This window comes from Tenrec ecaudatus, chromosome 15 (assembly GCF_050624435.1).
Source record: "Tenrec ecaudatus isolate mTenEca1 chromosome 15, mTenEca1.hap1, whole genome shotgun sequence".
Lineage (NCBI taxonomy): Eukaryota > Metazoa > Chordata > Mammalia > Afrosoricida > Tenrecidae > Tenrec > Tenrec ecaudatus.
Window position 1 is genome coordinate 53,682,899 of NC_134544.1, and position 17,637 is coordinate 53,700,535.

The window sequence follows — 17,637 nt, forward strand, 5'->3', positions numbered from 1 at the left end:
TGGAATGCACAAGGCCAGTGTTAGGCCTCCTCTACTCTGTACAGCCTCCTTCCTGCCAGGAGTGCACACTCCCTGGACATGTGTTTGTGCAGCAGCCTCACCTCTGGCTCGCTGCCCTCCCTTTCCCCTTTCCTTTTGCTTTTGAACCCAATGGCAATTTTTTTGTTTTTTAATATATTATTAATTGGGATGCAATACAGATATCATTCCATAGTTCAATCATGTCAAGTAGAATTGTACAACTGCTACCATGATCAGTTTCCACACATTCTTTTTCTTCAATCTGTCTGTTTTAAGCTTCTTGATAATTCTCACTGAAAGAAGTCGTGAAATGAATAAAATTCTCCCTTCAAAAAGGATTATGCTAATGGATAAACTTGTCTCTCTAAGAAGTTCTAGATGATTCCTTTATTTTAAAGGGGAGGAAATTGCTCTCTGGAGAAGGACTGGTCTGCCTCAGACTTTGTACTTACACTCCCTGCCATTGAATTAGTCCTGACTTATCATGAGCGCGTAGGACAGGGGAGAACAGTTTCTATGGGTTTCTGAGATTGTAACTCTTTTCAGGAGTAGAAAACCTTGTCTTTATCCCCAAGGAATGGCTGGTGGGTTTGAACTGCTGACCTTGTGGTTAGCAGCCTAATGTGTAACCCACTTCACCACCAGGGCTCCTTCCTCACACGTTGTATTTCAGTTAGTACCTCCTGACAGAGTTTGCTGAACTGGTTCATGCTGTTCCTTCTATATAGATTGACCTTCCCAGTGTCTCTCACCTGGGGGTTCTTACTCGTCCTTCAGGATGCACGGGCGTCATCTCTTATGTGGGGCTTGTTCACGCAGTGTGCAGAGTATCCCTACATAGAGCTTAGCATTGACCGTATTCTGGTGAAAATACTTGCCTAGTAAGCTCTAGTAGACTAAAGCAGGATGCTGCGTCTTGCTTCTTCTTTTTGCATCTCTAGTGCCTACTGCACCACCCAGCCGTCAGTTTATCACTGGGGTGGCTTTTCTGTAACCTCTGATGCTGGAAGCTCTGCCACTAGTACTTCAGATACCAGTAGCGTCACCATGGTGATTAGCTTTCGACATAGTTTCCAGACTAAGCCTAAGAATGAAGGCCTGGTGGTCTACATCCATAATGTAGCCGTGGCCCTCCTCGGGCTCACAGGAGACTGTTGACTGATGGAGAGCTAGAAGGTGAGCGCCTTTTGCTGGGGCCCCTCACAGCGTGCAGTACGTGCAACAAGCAGGGTGGCACAGGGCCCGGCAGCATCTGTGCTATTTTCCAGTGTCACCTGAATTGGAACGGACTTGACAGTGACCGCCTAGAGTGGGATGGACAGACTGGGTGCTCAGTCAGTGAACTTCGGTCTGAACTTCCTCTCAGCTATAACTCATAGCTCTTTTGCTGGATCACTTTCAACGTAAACTTCTGGAACACTTTTCTTCTTTTTTTCAAAACCATTTTATTGGGAGCTAATACAGACATCATCATCTTGCATAATTCAATCACATCAAGCAGTATTGAACAATTGTTACCACAATTAGTTTCAAAACATTCTCTTCCTTCTTAAACTCCTTTACAGTATTCTACTTGTTGTCTATATATTCATCAGTCTTGGGTTTCTTTCTCTCTTTTTTAAAAAAATCATTTTATGGGGGCCTCTTACAGCTCTTACCACAATCCATCCATTGGGTCAAGCACATTTGTACATCGGTTGCCATCATCATTTCCAAAACATTTTCTTTCTGCTTGAACCCTTGGGATCAACTCATTTTTCCCCTCCCTCGTGAACCCTTGATAATTTATAAATTATTATTTTTTCATGTCTTACAGCAACCGCTGTCTCCCTTCACCCACTTTTTTGTTGTTCTTCCCCCCTGGGGCAAGGGGGTTATATGTCGATCATTGTGATTGGTTTCCCCTGTCGGCCCCCACCTTCTTACCCTCCTGGTATCTCTATTCTCATTATTGATCCTAAGGAGTTTATCTGTCCTGGATTTCCTGTGTTGCAAGCTCTTATCTGTACCAGTGTAGAGGCTCTGATCTAGCCAGATTTGTAAGGTAGAATTGGGGTCATGATAGTGTGTGTGTGTGTGTGTGTGTGTGTGTATGTGTGTGTGTGTGTATGGTGAATCTTGGGTTTCATATACCAGAAAACAGAAAAACATATAACAAAAATTCAAGAGGGCTACCACAAAGTCAAAATACATCAGAGATAAGCCCCAATATGAAACACACACACACAGAGTTGAAAACCAGATCAGGCCCAATGTGTATCAGAGTAGGGGATCAAGTGACAAGGTTTGAACTGTGCAAGTCAGATTCATCATTTTGATCTCCTGTAGTCATCTCTCCAGTATTCCCTCTTTGGTCACCAGTTTCTTCCCATCCCTCCATTATGGGTACAGGGAAATCACTGGAGGCGTGTTTCCTGTATAGACCTTGCGAATGTATCTTGGGCTTCCACTGTCAGCCACAGCCTTCAGCAAACCAGAAGTTCACCATTTAGGCTCTGATATTTCCCCTCCTTTGGCTTTGGATAATATATATTTTAGAAACTGTCCTGATATTTTCCCCTCCTTTGACTTTGGATTATATATATTTTTCAAACTGTCCTCCGTAGCCCCTTTCCATTCTGCAGCAGCGGTCAGAGTTGTGCAGGAGCGAGCAGGGGCCCATGGTCTGCAGGAGTCATCCCAGTGGACATCTGTTGGTGGAATGAATCTTATGCAGAATTTGGAAACCTCCCTCTCTGGCAGAAGTCACCAGCCATCAGGGAAGAGCCCTTGATGTCATGTAGAAGGCTCACTGTTCCCAGATGACCCTCTGTCAGTGTCTGAAATGCCTTAGTGTGAGAAGACAGTGACTGCTAACCTAAGGGGATAGAATTGGTGGCTGTTGGGACCTTGGTTCATATCTCTGACCCGGAGGGTGCTCTGAATGGTGGACTGGAGGTACCATTTGTTTTATTGTCCTTCTTGCTTTGTTATGGACTCCAGTAGAGCGTTGGGTGACGGGTTGGGCTGCTGACTCCAAGGTCCACAGTTCAATTGAACTAGCTGCTTTTTTCTACTCCCTTAAAGGGTTATAGTCTCAGAAGCTCACAGGCGACGTTCTACTCTGTCCTATAGTGGTTGCTACGAGTCAGACACTGCACTCTTGCTGGCTCGTCCTTTCCTTGTGACCCTTCTGTGAGGGGATTCCCAATTGTCTATAGATTGGCATTGGGTCTCCACTCCGTACTCCCCCTCATCCACATTGATATGGTTGTTTGTTTTGGGTCTTCTGATGTCTGATTCCCGAGCCTGTCAATACCTCGTGATCACACGGGTTGGTGTGTTTTTTCCATGTGGGCTTTGTTTCTTTCCTGCTAGATGGCCACTTGTTTAACTTCAAGCCTTTAAGACCCCAGATGCTGTATCTTTTAATAGCCGGGCACCATCAACTTTCTTTACCAAATTTGAGTATGCAACCATTTTGTCTTCAACATGGTTTTCGTGTCGGAAAGGTGTGTGTTACAGAATACCAGCTTATTAGAACAAAGTGTTCTTAGGTTGAGGGAGGACTTGAGTAGAGATCTAATACCCGTCTGTTTCCTTAATACTCAACATATATAGTTCTATATCCTGATTGTTATATATCAACATATTTATATATGTACATGCCTATATTTATACCTCTATATAATGTCATTTGCCTCCTAGTTTTTTAATATAAATTATTTTATTTGGGGCTTGTTTCTCCTCCTAGTTCTTTGCTCTATTTCCTTTTATTTTCCTCCTGTCCCACCGCCATGTCTGACCTTCATTTGGCTCTCAGTAATTCCTCTCAGCTACATTGCCCTTGATTGAACGCCACCATCCTGCCTTTATTCTGTCCCACCCCCTGACTGGGGGAGGCGTGCTTGAAGGTATTAGCTGACTTTGGCTAAGTTAGGTCCACTTGGGTGATGTCACAGCCTAGGTGGAGGCTAGCTCTTAGGTTTCACCTGTGCTACTCTGTGCATGCCCAGTCCTAGATGTTCCCATAGGTGTCCCAAGGCTGCCTGGTTTCCCCCTCTGTGTGGCCTTTGCAGGCACGGGGGAGACAACCCCACTTGTTTCTGCCTCTAGCTACATAAGATATACTCTGATGTCCACAGCACTGCCTCTTCTCAGCCAGCTGCCACATCTGTCTCTCATCCTCAGCCACATGTTTCCTCCACGCATGTCTCTGTGATCCAGGAAGCCTGCCCACCAGCCTGTTTCACTGTCTCATGGTCTCAACACTGTAGTCCCTCGGTTCTGTTTGAGGGCTCCTTTGCTCTGTCCCACGGTCTCGTGCATCATCCTCTAGTGCCTCTGGTCTTGGCCTCCTCCACTTCTGGCAGCTCCACTGATGGCTCTTCTTCCTTAGTGGTCCCTGGATGCTATCCTTTCCTGCTTCTGAGACAGGAATGACATTCCTCTTGTACGCAGAGGAATGGCAAAACCAACTGATCCTGATGCTAGAGTCCTATGATCAGCTCCTGTAAAGAATTACAGTCTCAGAAACCTACAGGGCTGCCCTACTCTGGCCTTTAGGTTCGCTTTGAGTAAGAACCAACTTGATGGCAGTTTGAAGTGGATTTTTGGATTCCTTATTTGCCTGTTCCATCTGATCATTTGGCGGGAGCTATAGGTAGGGCTTTTTTTCTTTTTTTACATTTTATTAGGGGCTCATACAACTCTTATCACAATCCACACATATACATACATCAATTGTATAAATCACATCCGCACATTCTTTGCCCTAATCATTCTCAAAGCATTTGCTCTCCACTTAAGCCCTCTGCATCAGGTCCTCTTTTTTTTTCCCCTTCCTCCCCGCTCCCCCCTCCCTCATGAGCCCTTGATAATTTATAGATTGTTATTTTGTCATATCTTGCCCTATCCGGAGTCTCCCTTCCCTCCCTTCTCTACCGTCCATCTCCCAGGAGGAGGTCACATGTGGATCCTTGTAATCAGTTCCCCCTTCCATTCCCATAAAGAGAGACCATCTCAGAAACCCACAGGGGCAGTTCTACTCTGTCCTGTAGGGTCACTCTGAGTTGGCATCACCTCAACGGCAGTGAGTTTGTTGTTATAGACAAATGGACAGAGGCGCCATGTTTAGCTCCACTACAAAGGTGCCTGAAAGTAACAGAGGTTGAAGTAGCAGGCATTGCAGGACCTTGCCGATGGTTGCCATCGGTCAGCTCTGATTCATGGCCAGACCATGTACTCCGTGATCCAATGGCGCCCTGCCTTGTTCTGCCTTTACAACCACTGGCTTGCCCATGTCCGCTGGGGCCACCATTGTGTATTTTGAGTGTCCAACTTAGCTAAACCCAACTTAGCAGTTGGGCACCGTTTGCAATCAACTACTAATTGAAAGGTTGGTGGTTCAAGTCCTTCCCACACCTCAGCCACTGAATTAGTGCCCTGGAAGAAATGTCTGGTGATCAGATTCTGTCAACGGTACAGCCAGCAAACAGCAGCGGAAACATTTTAACCTCTGACACAGGGGGGCCATCCTGAGTGGAGACTGACTCAAAGACGTCCAGTTTTTGGATTTTTCAACCTCGGCAGCTCATCCATCATGCAGCACCATTCCAGAAGATACTCCGTGTGATCCATGGGGTCTGCGCCTTCGTCTGGGAGCTCCACTGAAACCTGCCCACCATGAGTGGGATGATATCTTGCTGGGATTTGAAATATGAGTGGCCTGGAACAGACCACACAGCCACCACCGGGTGACAAACGGACAGAGGGTGGAAGAAAGGTCCTTGTAAACCGGCTGAAATCGGCCCTTGTTGTTTCAGAGCCCAGTGTTTTCACTGCCACCATCAACACTGCCGCCACAGCAAGAAAAACAACCAAGAAAAACAACCGAAGGACAGAGCCAAATCCCTACCCCCACCCTCCCCTCACCACCTGCCTGGCAGGTTCCCATCAGAACCCTCCTTTATTTCCTTATAAAACCCCAGACTTTTGCCCCAGGGCGACAGTGCAGGTTTAGAGATTGGACCTGGTCTGCCTTAAGCACCCAAACTGTCTAAATCCCACCGAGGCTGTGACATCCCTGGACAAAGCCAGGAAGTTCCAGGCCAGGCTGCTGACACATTGTATCGCCTTCTGCTGTTCTTGGCTCCGGGGCCTGTGGCGGGTCCTCGGTTTGTTATTCAGATCTGCCTGTGCGAAGGAAACATTCCACAGATGATGAAATGCTTTCTTCTTTGGGAAGAAAAAAAATTTTTTTTTGAAATGCCTTTAAAAGCAAGAACAATTGCTATTAACTGCAACTTCTTACGTCTCTAGAATAGCAATTTCTAAGTGTGTGTCTTTTTCAAAGTTACATTGAAGCCACTATAAAGGTTTTTTTGTTTTGCTTAAAAAAAAACTTTGTGCTTTTACTTTTTTTTTGAAGGACAAAATGTAATTTGCTCCAGAGATTCCTTATTTTTGCTCTTTTTTTTAGAAAAAAACATTATATTAGGGACTCATAAACTCTTATCACAATCCATACATACCTCAATTGTATAAAGCACATCTGTACATTCTTTGCCTTCATCATTTTCAAAGCATTTGCTCTCCACTTAAGCTCCAGAGATTCTTGTACATTAACTCAAACCCACTGAATCGATTCTGATCATAGTGGCCTTCTAGGATAGACTAGAACTTCCCCTGTAGACCATGGCTCATTATGGAAGTAGAAAGCCCCCCTTTTCTTCCTGGAGAAGCTGGTGGTTCTGAACTGCTGACCTTGTGGATCACAGCCCAACTCAAAACCACCACCCCCCTCTCCATCTGGGACTGGCTCTTCTCAGCTCTTTAATGTTGGAAGATCCCGGATGGCGTGTATAAGTTAAGCATTGGCCAACTAACTGCAAGGTCAGCTGTTCAAAACCCCAGCCACTCTGAGGGAGTAAAGATGGGGCTTTCTACTCCTGTAAAGAGATACAGTCTCAGAAACCCACAGGGGCAGTTCTACCTTGCCCTCTAGGGTCATTATGAAAAAGAATTGATTTCGACGGCAGTGAGTTTGGTATGGTTATGGAGGATGGTGTACTGGATTAATTTCTATTGCCAGATTTTGAAAACCATTGCTTAGCATAGGATACCTACCCTTTGGCCCACTGTGAAGCAAGCAGATGGTATGGCACATATAGACTTGGGGCATGGCATTTGTTGTCTTTTCTGAAGCCCAGGACAAGAAATGGGGGTAGAGAGTGGGAAGATGGCAGGAATTTGGGAGACCCACCCACCCAGGTGTATTGAAGCTGAAGGGACCAGTCATGTGGCGGCTGGCACAGCTGGATGGAATGGAAGGGGACTCCAGAGGGGTTTCAGTGTCTGATTTCTTGGAAGTTGATTGCCAGATCTTTCTTCTGGGGTACCTCTGTGTAGATTTACATCTCCGCCCTTTTGACTAGCAGCTGAGAGCCTTAGCTGCCTGCACCACCCAGAGATTCTCCCAGAGTGCAGTCTAAAGCAGAGCTGTTCTGTGGACAGGGATGTTCCTTATGGGGACCAGGGCGAGAAAGGAAGGGAGGGGAAGGTTCCAATCTTCGCGCTGATCCCCAAGGGCCCAGCACCATCAGGGGCTAGTCACTCAGAATGTTGCCAGGAAAAACAGATGTCAAAGTCGATGTCTTCCCCAAGCACATGCTGGTGGCGATAGCAGTGCGGCCCTTGCAGGGCCAGGCAGCGAAGTGAAAGCTGAAGTGGGATTCACGGCTGTGTGTTCTCGGTAGAGTCGCTGTCCTGTGATCAGAGACCAGCATGTGCTGACCTCCTCAAGGAACTGGGAAATGGGAATTAAAGTTATGCTTTTGTTCTTGTTTGTCCTCTCTCTTTCTGGTACAAGTACACATAGTACCACTCTCTCATTCACACACACACGCACACACACACACACCAGCATATTCCTCTGTCAGCCTCCAGAGTGTCCCAGAATTACAAGAGACTTCTTTTCCCGTTGACCCCATTTGTTCATAAACGCTTGTTTTGGGCTTCACGGTAAGAGACCTTGTGCCTGGGCTGAGACTCAGTGTCCCCCGACATGATCCAGAGCACATCTTGAGCTCTCAACATCCAAGATGCTCTTTCCCAGAGCCGACTCTTTCTAGAAGGAAAGTCGGCGCCAAGCCCGATGCATGAACACGTGCTCTCCAGACACCACCGGTGACCTCAACTCTTTCGCCCTTTGCCGAGGGCCTGCTGAGCCGAGCCCAGCCCTGGAGCTTGGGAGCTCGACTTTAAACAGATTGATGATACACAAAAGCCCCCAGACGCAGGGAGTGAAAGCTTTCACACAGGTAGGGAACAAGGTGCTTGGAAGAAGAGAGGGTAAAGCAACGGACCCCTTGGGAAGGCTCCCTGACTGGAAGATGTTGTCCGTCAGGATTCTGCATTCAAACAGAGAATATGTCATGGGCTCTCTTCAGTGCTGTGTGCACCAAGCACGCGGAGACCCTTTCTTTTCTTTAAAAAAAAATTTAAATTATTTATTATAGTCTGAGGGAGGCTTGGTGGTGCAATGGGTTAAGCACTGGACTGCTAGCCCCAAGATCAGCAGCTCGAAATCACTAGCTGCTCTGTGGGAAGATGATGAGGCTTTCAGTTCCCATAAATATTTGCTGTCCCAGAAATGCACAGGGATGAGGAGCTCTGGTGGCTCGGTGGGTAATAAATTGAGCTACCTACCACAAGATCAGTGGTTCAAATCCACTAACCGCTCCTTGGGAGAAAGATGAGGCTGTCTACTCCTGTAAAGATTTTGAAGTTGGGGGGCGGGAGGGAGGGGGGGAAAAAAGAAACACACAGAGACAGATCTAGTCTGTCCCACAGCGTCACTGTGAGTCAGAATCAACTCAGTGTCAGTGAGTCTGAGTTCAAGTTTGATAGGCATTCATAAATATATAGAATGAGCTTTGCAGGATACATGGATGAATTTCTAAACCTCTCAGAATGTTGCACCCTTCTTATCACCATGGACACTAATAAGGAATCTCGTCAGCTCCGCTTTCTGCGTTGTTACTGTGACCTTAGAGCAGTTCATCTGGAAAGAGTAGAGTCACTCTGTGGGGTTGCAAAGGACATCATATTTACAAGAGGGAAGTGCCAGGTCTTTTCTCCCTAGGAGAAATACTGGTGGCTGCTAACACCTAGAGGCCCTTTCTTCTCCTTTTTTTTTTTTTAACTTAAATCATTTTAGTGGGGCTCTTACAGCTCTTATCACAATCCATCCATCCATTGTGTCAAGCACATTTTTACATATGTTGTCATCATTTTTGAAACATTTTCTTTCCACTTGAGCCCTTGGTATTGAGGCTGTAAATTTTAAAAAGTTTTATTAGGGGTTCATACAACTCTTATCATAATTCACACATCTAGCCATTGTGTCAAGGACATTTTTATATTTGTTGCTATCATCATTTTCAAAATATTTTCTTTCTACTTGAGGCCTTAGTAACAGCTTCTCAGTTTTCTCCACCCTCTCTTCCTCCCTCATGAACCCTTGATAATTTATAAATTATTATCTTTTCATGTCTTACACTGTCTGATGTTTCCCTTCACCCACTTTTATGTTGTCTATCCCCCTAGGAAGGGGTTATATGTAGGTTACTGTGATCGGTTTCCCCTAACCCTTCTGCTTTTGCTACTCTCATTATTGGTCCTGAGGAGTTTATCTGTCCTTGATTCCCTCTGTTTCCAGCTCTTATCGGTACCAGTGTACATGCTCTGGTCTAGCCAGACTTGTAAGGTAGGATTGGGATCATGATGGTGGGGGTGGTGGGAGGCGGGGCGGAGAGGAAGCATTAAAGAATAGAGGAAAGTTGTATGTTTCATCGATGCTACACTGCACCCTGACTGGCTCATCTCCTCCCTGTGACCCTTCTGTGAGGGGATGTCCAGTTGCCTACAGATGGGCTTTGGTTCTACACTCTGTACTCCCCCTCATTCACAATGATGTGATGTTAAAAAAAACCATTTTATTAGGGGTACATACAATTCTTATAACAATCTATACGTGAAGCATATTTGTACATTCATTGCCCTCATCATTCTCAAAACATTTGTTCTCCACGTAAGCCCCTGGCATCAGCTCCTCATTTTCCCCGCTCCCTCCCCACTCCCTTCTCCCTCATGAACTCTTGATAATTTATAAATTATTATTTTGTCATATGTTACACTGTCTGACGTCTCCCTTTACCCACTTTTCTGTTATCTGTCCCCCAAGGAGGAGGGTATATGTAGATCCTTGTAATCAGTTTGCCCTCTCGACCCCACCCTCCTCTAACCTCCCGGCATTGCCACCCTCACCACTGGTTCTGAAGGGATCATCCACCCTGGATTCTTTGTGTTTCCAGTTCCTATCTGTACCAGTGTACATCCCTTGGTCTAGCCAGATTTGTAAGGTAGAACTGGGATCATGATGGGGGCGGGGGTGGTGGTGGTGGTAGTGGAAGGAAGCATTCAGGAACGAGAGAAAAGTTGTATGTTTCAGCTTTGCTATATCGCACCCTTACTGGCTCCACTCCTCCCTGAGACTTTTCCGTAAGGGGATATCCAATTGCCTACAGATGGGCTTTGGGTCTCCACTCCGTACTCCCCCTCATTCACAATGATATGATTTTTTTTGTTCTGATAATGCCTGATACCTGATCCCTCATGATCACACAGGCTGGTGTGCTTCTTCCATGTGGGCTTTGTTGCTTCTGAGCTAGATGGTCACTCATTTACCTTCAAGCCTTTAAGACCCCAGACACTATATCTTTTGATAGCCGGGCACCATCAGCTTCCATCACCACATTTGCTTATGCACTTGCTTTGTCTTCAGCGATTGTGTCGGGAAGGTGAGCATCATGAAATGCCAGTTTAATAGAACAAAGTATTCTTGCATTGAGGGAGTACATGAGTGGAGGCCTAATGTCCATCTGCTACCTTAATACTGAACCTATACATATATGCACATAGATCTATTTCCACATAGATCTATTTCCACATTCTCATATATAAATATATTTACATATGTAAATGCCTTTATTTAGACCTCTATATATGTCCTTTGCCTCCTAGCTCTTTCCTGTATTTCCTTTTACCTTCCTCTTGTCCCATTATCATGTTCAGCCTTCATTTGGGTTTCAGTAATTTCTCTCGGTTACATTATACTTGCTCACGCCCTACCAGGCCTCCTACACCCTCTCACCACCGATTTGGATCACTTGTTGTTCCCTTGTCTCTGGGTTTGTTAACACCACTTCCTTTCCCCCACACTTCCCCTCTCCCATATCCCCCGGAACTGTCAGTCCTGTTGTTTTCTCCTCCAGATTATTCATCCAGCCTATCTTATTTAGACAGGCCTGCAGAGATAATAACATGCACAAAAACAAGACAGAGCAAAATCAAGCAACAAAAGAAAACAAAACAACAGCAACAAGCCAATGGCAAAACCAAAATAAAACAACTACAAGAAAGAAAAGCTGGTAGTTAGTTCAAGGACTGTTTGTTGGCCCTTAGGAGTGTTTTCTGGTTGAGTCTGATGAGGCATCAAGCCCTGGCCTCAAAGTCTATTTTTGGTATTCCCTGGGGACTTCCTTGCTCTGTTCCCCTTGCTATTCTGTTGCATGTCCTTAGTGTTTTGCCTCAGTGTGGTGGGATCAGATTGGGTGCAATTCCCACACTGTGTCTCCAGTATTGTCGATATAGAGCAAGGGGTCAGTGAGGGATATCATGACTCATAGTGGGACCAGCCATATGATCTTCTGTGTGGATTGGCTGCTCTGAGCGGGAATCTCTTCGTCAAGGCTTGATGGGCCAGGATGTAGTCCACTCTCTTTTCCTCCCCCTTCATTTGCTCCTTTGTGCTCTGATCAGACATGTCCCTCTCCCTGAGTTGCAGATTTAGTGCTGTCCTATGAAGTAAATTCTTCTAGTGGAGAGAGAAAACTTCTCCAAAGTTGGAGAAGGTGGATCAGGAACGAGGTGGGAGCCCAATACAGACAGTTCCAGGAAGCAGCAGATGGCCAATACACCAGCCTGGCTGCACAGCCAGCCTGATTTCCAAGCAAGGGCTGGTTTGAACGTTGTAAGATGTGTTTTTCTTGGCACAAAATGAAGTGAATAGAAATATGCAGGCCAGCGGAGTCCTCTGAAACTAAAGAAGCTCGCGGAGGAAGAGAGGCACAGTCCCGTGCTGCGTTCAGGGCAGGGCACATGGCAAGTGACGGTGCCTCAAGCTAGACAAAAGCCATACGAAAGTGTTCTCAGGGGCTAAGGAGACACGCTAATCAAGGCATGGCTTAGAATGCGGGAACGGAGAAGGACAATGGTTGCGGGACACGATGAGCGGAGTGTCATGAACAGCCCCTGTGAGGATTGCTGAAGTGTCACGTGTTTTGTTACATATATACTTCCCATGACGAAAGGAAGAAGAATGACTGAAGGAGCTGGTACAGAGGACCAGTGGAGACAAAGACACTGGTGACGACTTAGACAATCCTAGTAAGTTCAACCTCCGTAACTTCAGCCAGCTGTGCCCGGGCACCCGGGCCAACAGTAGCAGCATCCATCAGTAGGACGGAGACTTTTCCGGCAATCCCAAGAAGCACAGCTCCCTGAGCACCTTCCTAAGGCAGGTCCAAGCAGCTGCAAAGGGAAAGAGGGACAGTTGTCATTCAGCCGGTTTTGTTCTTTAAAAGAACCCACCGCTTTGAGAAATGTCTTCCTTAAATGCTAAGAACTGTGGGCTTTGCTCTGCAGTTGTCTCTGGCCCGGTTGCTACTTACTTGTTTTTCCTGAAGACGACACTTGGGTCCTTTTTATTGTAAAGTGTTGTGTTTTTGTTGCCTCCTTAAAGTGAGGCAAACAAATGTCTCTCAGTAGGTAAACTACAAAAGTTCAAAAATCTCACCAAGCTCATGTATTGAAGGTTTGAGTGTTTACATGTCTCTCACCTCATCACACGTAAAGTTATTCACTGCAGATTAGTAAATCAGCCCATGCTTACCCTGTGTATTGTGTAATCTGCCCTGGGCCTGTTGGGGCTCTCTCTAAGAGAGGATTCTGTAATTTCTAGCTCTGAGATGTGGGGTAGCTGTTTCTCTCAGGCTTCTAAGTCTTTGCAAATAAACAACAACCTAACTGCTCCCTTCCACAGGTAAACACCTGGTTCTTAGACTGTGTGCTTTGGGTCAGGGAGACGGACAGAACCTTAGGAGAGGATGGGTGAGAAAGTAGCACAGACAAAGGAAGCGGATCACCCAGCTTGGTTCCTGTCTGCGAGGATCTGGGCACCGGCTAATGAGCACCTCTGACCTCGGAGATGAAGTCTGTACAGCTGCGCCAAGATGGGAATGTGTCGTGACTCTTCAACTCTCTTCCCTGAAGGGAGAGGACGGGGGTGTTGGCTGGTGACAAGGCTGGATGTTAAATGCGTCCGTATCATTGTGTATTGATTGGTGTGGTACTTTTTGTTACTATTGATGCATCAACACTGGTCCATTACTGTGAGCTAAAACCCACAGACGACCTTGGGGATCACTCTTTGAAGTGCCCCACGTACATTCTGAATGCTGCATGTCCACCCTGTCTGATGGCCCTTTGTGGACATGATCTCTGCAGGTCATCACAGCTGGTGCGTCGGTGCTGCTGTTTGAGGTGATCCTGACCAGGGCAACCGTGGGTTGGTAAGTCCTCTGCACAGAGAGGGGGCATGCGCATGGGTGGTTGGGGCTTCCCCAAATGTACGAAGAACATTTTCTTTTCTCTCCCTCAAAACATAGTCTCAAACTTTTTGAGACGTTTCCTCACAACATTGAAGAGAAGGTAGGTGGGTGAGGTGCTTGTCACCTTTCAACCATAGGTCACATTGTCGTGAAAACTTCTTTTATAAAAGAAACTTTTTTAAAAGGAGACACTCCTAATACACAATTGCTAAATCTCATAAACGGAGCGTACCTTCCCCGGCATCCACACTGAGAGGCAGGCATTTCCTGGCCCGCATAGAGTGACTGTGTTTTGTGCAGCCTTGTTCTTTATGGAGCTTTTCCGTTTTCCATCTTGACCCTGCAGATCAGTTTGTCTTTGATGACCTCCACGCCATCCTTGTTTAGAATGAGCTGAAGGCCAGCTGGGCCTCTTCCCAAGCTATTTGAGACCTGCAGGAAGTGGAGGAGTGAGAGGGGGCCGTGGTTCCTGGAGGAGGTACACAGGCCTTGAGGGGGGAGTGTATTCAGCTGGCTTGAGCCCAGGGACAAGGGGGGTCAAGGGGAGGGCATCAGGCTGAGGGGAGGTGAGGGTTAAGGCCACTGATGGGACTAGATTGAGCCCAAGTGAAATGAGGAGCAACTTCCCGCTTCTTCCCACTTGATTCCTGGCCAAAAAAGTGAAACCAGAACAGACCTACACTTGTGACGTGTGGGTACACTGCTATGATTGCCAGAACGGGGAGAAAGTGTGGTGGCCCCCTGCTAGAAACGTAATCTCCCCCTGAGAAAACCAGGGCAGTGCCTGTTGCATAGCAACCAAATCTCTTGATCAGCACAGTTGAAAACAACAGTGCCCTGCTCAAAGATGCTGACTGATTATGCCACTTTGAACGAGTCCCACTCTACGGTCCTGGCTATAATCCAACCCCACCCCACCCCACAGGCTGGGGTTTGGGGCTCACTCTGCCTCTTCTGAGTTTTCAATTCCAGGCCTTTGACCCCTAATTGTTCCCATTCCAGTTAGAATTTGGGTGACCCTACAGCTCACACATGTGGACCAGTTCCAGATTCACTGTGTCGGACATGACTGACGGGTCTGAGCCTTGGGGTTGAGCAGAGGGGCACCTCTCTGTGCGCCATGTGGGGAACAGGCTCGGGAGCGGTGGGAGAAGCAGAACGCCCACAGAAGGCAGTGATCCAGGTGAGATCGATGGTGGCCAAGACCAGGAAATTGCTCAGGAGGTGCTCAGAGGTGATCGGACACCTGAAATGCACTGAGGAGGAACTCTGAGATTTCAGAGAGGGGGGGGGCTCCTGGATGTTGGTCCTGGGGAGCAGTAACAATGAGGAGGTTGCCTTTTCCTGAGAAAGGGAAGCACATGGAAGGAGCAGGGCTTGTTCATGAAGAAAAGCCCATGAGCCCTGAGGAGGCGGGGTGATTTGTAAGCAGGACTGGCCCTGTGGAGCAGGGACATCATCCTGTGTCACATCCTCCTCTTTGCCCCATCCTGGGACAGGTGATACGAGAGCACCCAACCCCAGGAGAAGCAGCATCCATGTCCCAGAACATTCTGGAGACTCTTGCCAACCCCAAATTTCTATGGTCTTAAGTTGTATTGTAATGGTCTGAGTTCTTGACAGTCCTTTCCATTCTTGCACGTGAACTTCCTTGTGATCCTATACAGTACCCAAACCCCAAATCAAACTCACTGCCATCAAGTCGCTGCCAACTCAGCAGCCCTGTAGGACAGGGTAGAGCTGCCCCTGTGCGTTTCCGAGATTGTCAGTATTTGTGGGAGTGCAATGCCTTGTCTTTCTCCCCAAGAGCAGTTGGTGGTTTCAAACTGCTGACCTTTCAGAGTGCAGCCCAACTTGTAACCACTATGCCACTGGGGCTCCTACTTGAGGCACAGAATTTCAAAACTAATCAGAAATGCCAAGTGCTAACAAGCCAGCACTAAATCTATCTGGTAAGGAAACGGTGGTGGGGAAGGGCTGCCTTCCCAGCCTGCATCACAGCCCGTGAGCCTGGTGACCCTGGACAAAGTGGGGGGAAGGCTGTGGGGCTTGTGGGCCCGGATCACGGGAACAGCGTGTGCGATGATTGCAAAAGGATCCTTGGCTTTGGAATTTCCTGATTTTCGAGAACTCATGAGTGTAAGGATAGTAGTGTTTTCAGCCACAAAGAATTTCCTGACCACAAAGCGAGCCCTCAGTGGAGGGGAGCCCAACTGGAGGCCGGCGCTTCTGAGTCTTTGCAGCGAGCTGGTCTACCCTGGACATAGACTGGCCAGGCTCTCAGACTGCTCTCTGCAGGGTGTGCTTGGTGGATCAGAAGTCACATAGACAGGCGGGGAGGCTTGGTTTGGGCTTGTACAGTGTGCTGCTGGCAGGTCTGTTTCAATGCTTGCCCGCAGCATGTTATTTCTTTGGCGTGTGTGTGTTTCCAACTTGACATTCGCTGTCAGAAGTTAGACGTTGGGTGATTTTCTCAGAAAGGTTCTGAAGGTTTCAACAGTGCACAGTGGCCCATGTTTCCACTTGGTAACTGTCACTGCAGTATAGTTGAAGTGGCCCCCTTCACTGATGTGTGCTCCCCCGGTCCTCCCCAGGTGTCCACCACCCCCGATCCAGCTGAACGTGGCATGGGTGACCACCTTCCTAGCCCTTTGTCCGCCCACTCAGTGGGGCACAGAAAGCGAGCGTTGGCTCTGAGACACAGAGGGAATAAGACAGTGATGTCCAGCTAGGGGATAAGTGTCCTTATGCACAGGTCACAGCAATGCCTTCAGCGGTGCCTCTTCTCAACCATGCCCACAGGCATGTCTCCCTCTGGTCCTTCACCTCTCAGCCATGGAGTCCCTTGGCCCTGCTCCGGCAGGCAAGCGGTATAAAGCTCCTTTAGCACTGGTAAATGACCAAAGGGCACACCACTCTGCAAGCCGACCTGCTGCCTGCGGGCCCTCAGCTTTGTTCGGTCCATAGGCTGGGGAGCCTGGTGCTTTGTCTCTGAGTCGTGGTATTGTGGACTCTAGAGCCTTTGCTGCCAGTACCACGCTGCCCCAGGATCTCGGAGCTGTCCCAGGAGCTCGCTTCCTTCTTGATGGTCCAAGAGTCTCCCTTCCTGCTTCGGAGATGGCTCACTTTATACTCTGCGCAATGGCCCTTGCATGCCCAGTGTGTGTTAAGACTGTGGCTAGAAGAGCCATACCAAGTCATTTCTCTTCACCACAGTGGACAAAAGCGCAGCCGCCCAGAAACGGTCATGGGCAATGAGAGTACCTCAGCAGTGTTAGCACTTGGACCTGCCTAATTCCTTGTTGTGGAGGCTGCCCTGTGCTTTGTAGAGTGCTTAACAATAGTTCTGCCTCTAGTAGCAACTGAAAGCATCTCCATGTGTTGTCAAATGTCACCTGGGGAGCAAAATCGCCACCTCTCACAAGTCCCTTACCTACAGGTTCATGGTAGACAGTGGAGACAATGCCATTTGACCTTTCAGAAGGATCTATGTTGAACTTGCCCATCTTCTCACTCAAATTGTGAATCATCTCAAGTGTCCAGTCCTCGCTGAAGTCGTCTACTGCGTTGAGGCCATCTGCTGCCTCTGGCTCTGTGTACAGGCTTCTGAAAGCATGTGTCACACCAAGTAGCAGCATGGAACGGCCCCTCCGTCTCACCCATGCTCTGTGAGGCTCTGTGAGCTGCTCTGGAGAAGGGTTTATGCTTCATCCGCCTTTCATCTGTGGGTCTGGAACCAGGTACTTGCTTAATGCCTAATACATGGCCAGCCTTCGAAATGCTATATTCCAGAACAAGCCTAAGTACCCAGTGTGGGTCAATTTTTAAAGTCTTTCATGGAAAGCAACATTTCCTATGTTTTTAATGATAAAAACAGAAACTTTAAAACCCAGCAATGTAAATA

At 47.5% G+C, this 17,637-nt stretch overlaps 1 protein-coding gene across 3 annotated transcripts in view; it reads left to right on the plus strand.

Moving 5' to 3' along the window:
* Nucleotides 1-17,637, plus strand: part of SLC35D4 (solute carrier family 35 member D4) — a 148,751-nt gene that overhangs the window by 122,738 nt on the left and 8,376 nt on the right. For all 3 annotated transcript variants that reach the window (XM_075532591.1, XM_075532590.1, XM_075532592.1), the window contains one exon: nt 13,630-13,694. In XM_075532591.1, coding sequence (XP_075388706.1) covers nt 13,630-13,669 — 40 coding nt within the window. In that variant the 3' untranslated portion in view covers nt 13,670-13,694. The remainder of the gene's footprint in view (nt 1-13,629; nt 13,695-17,637) is intronic.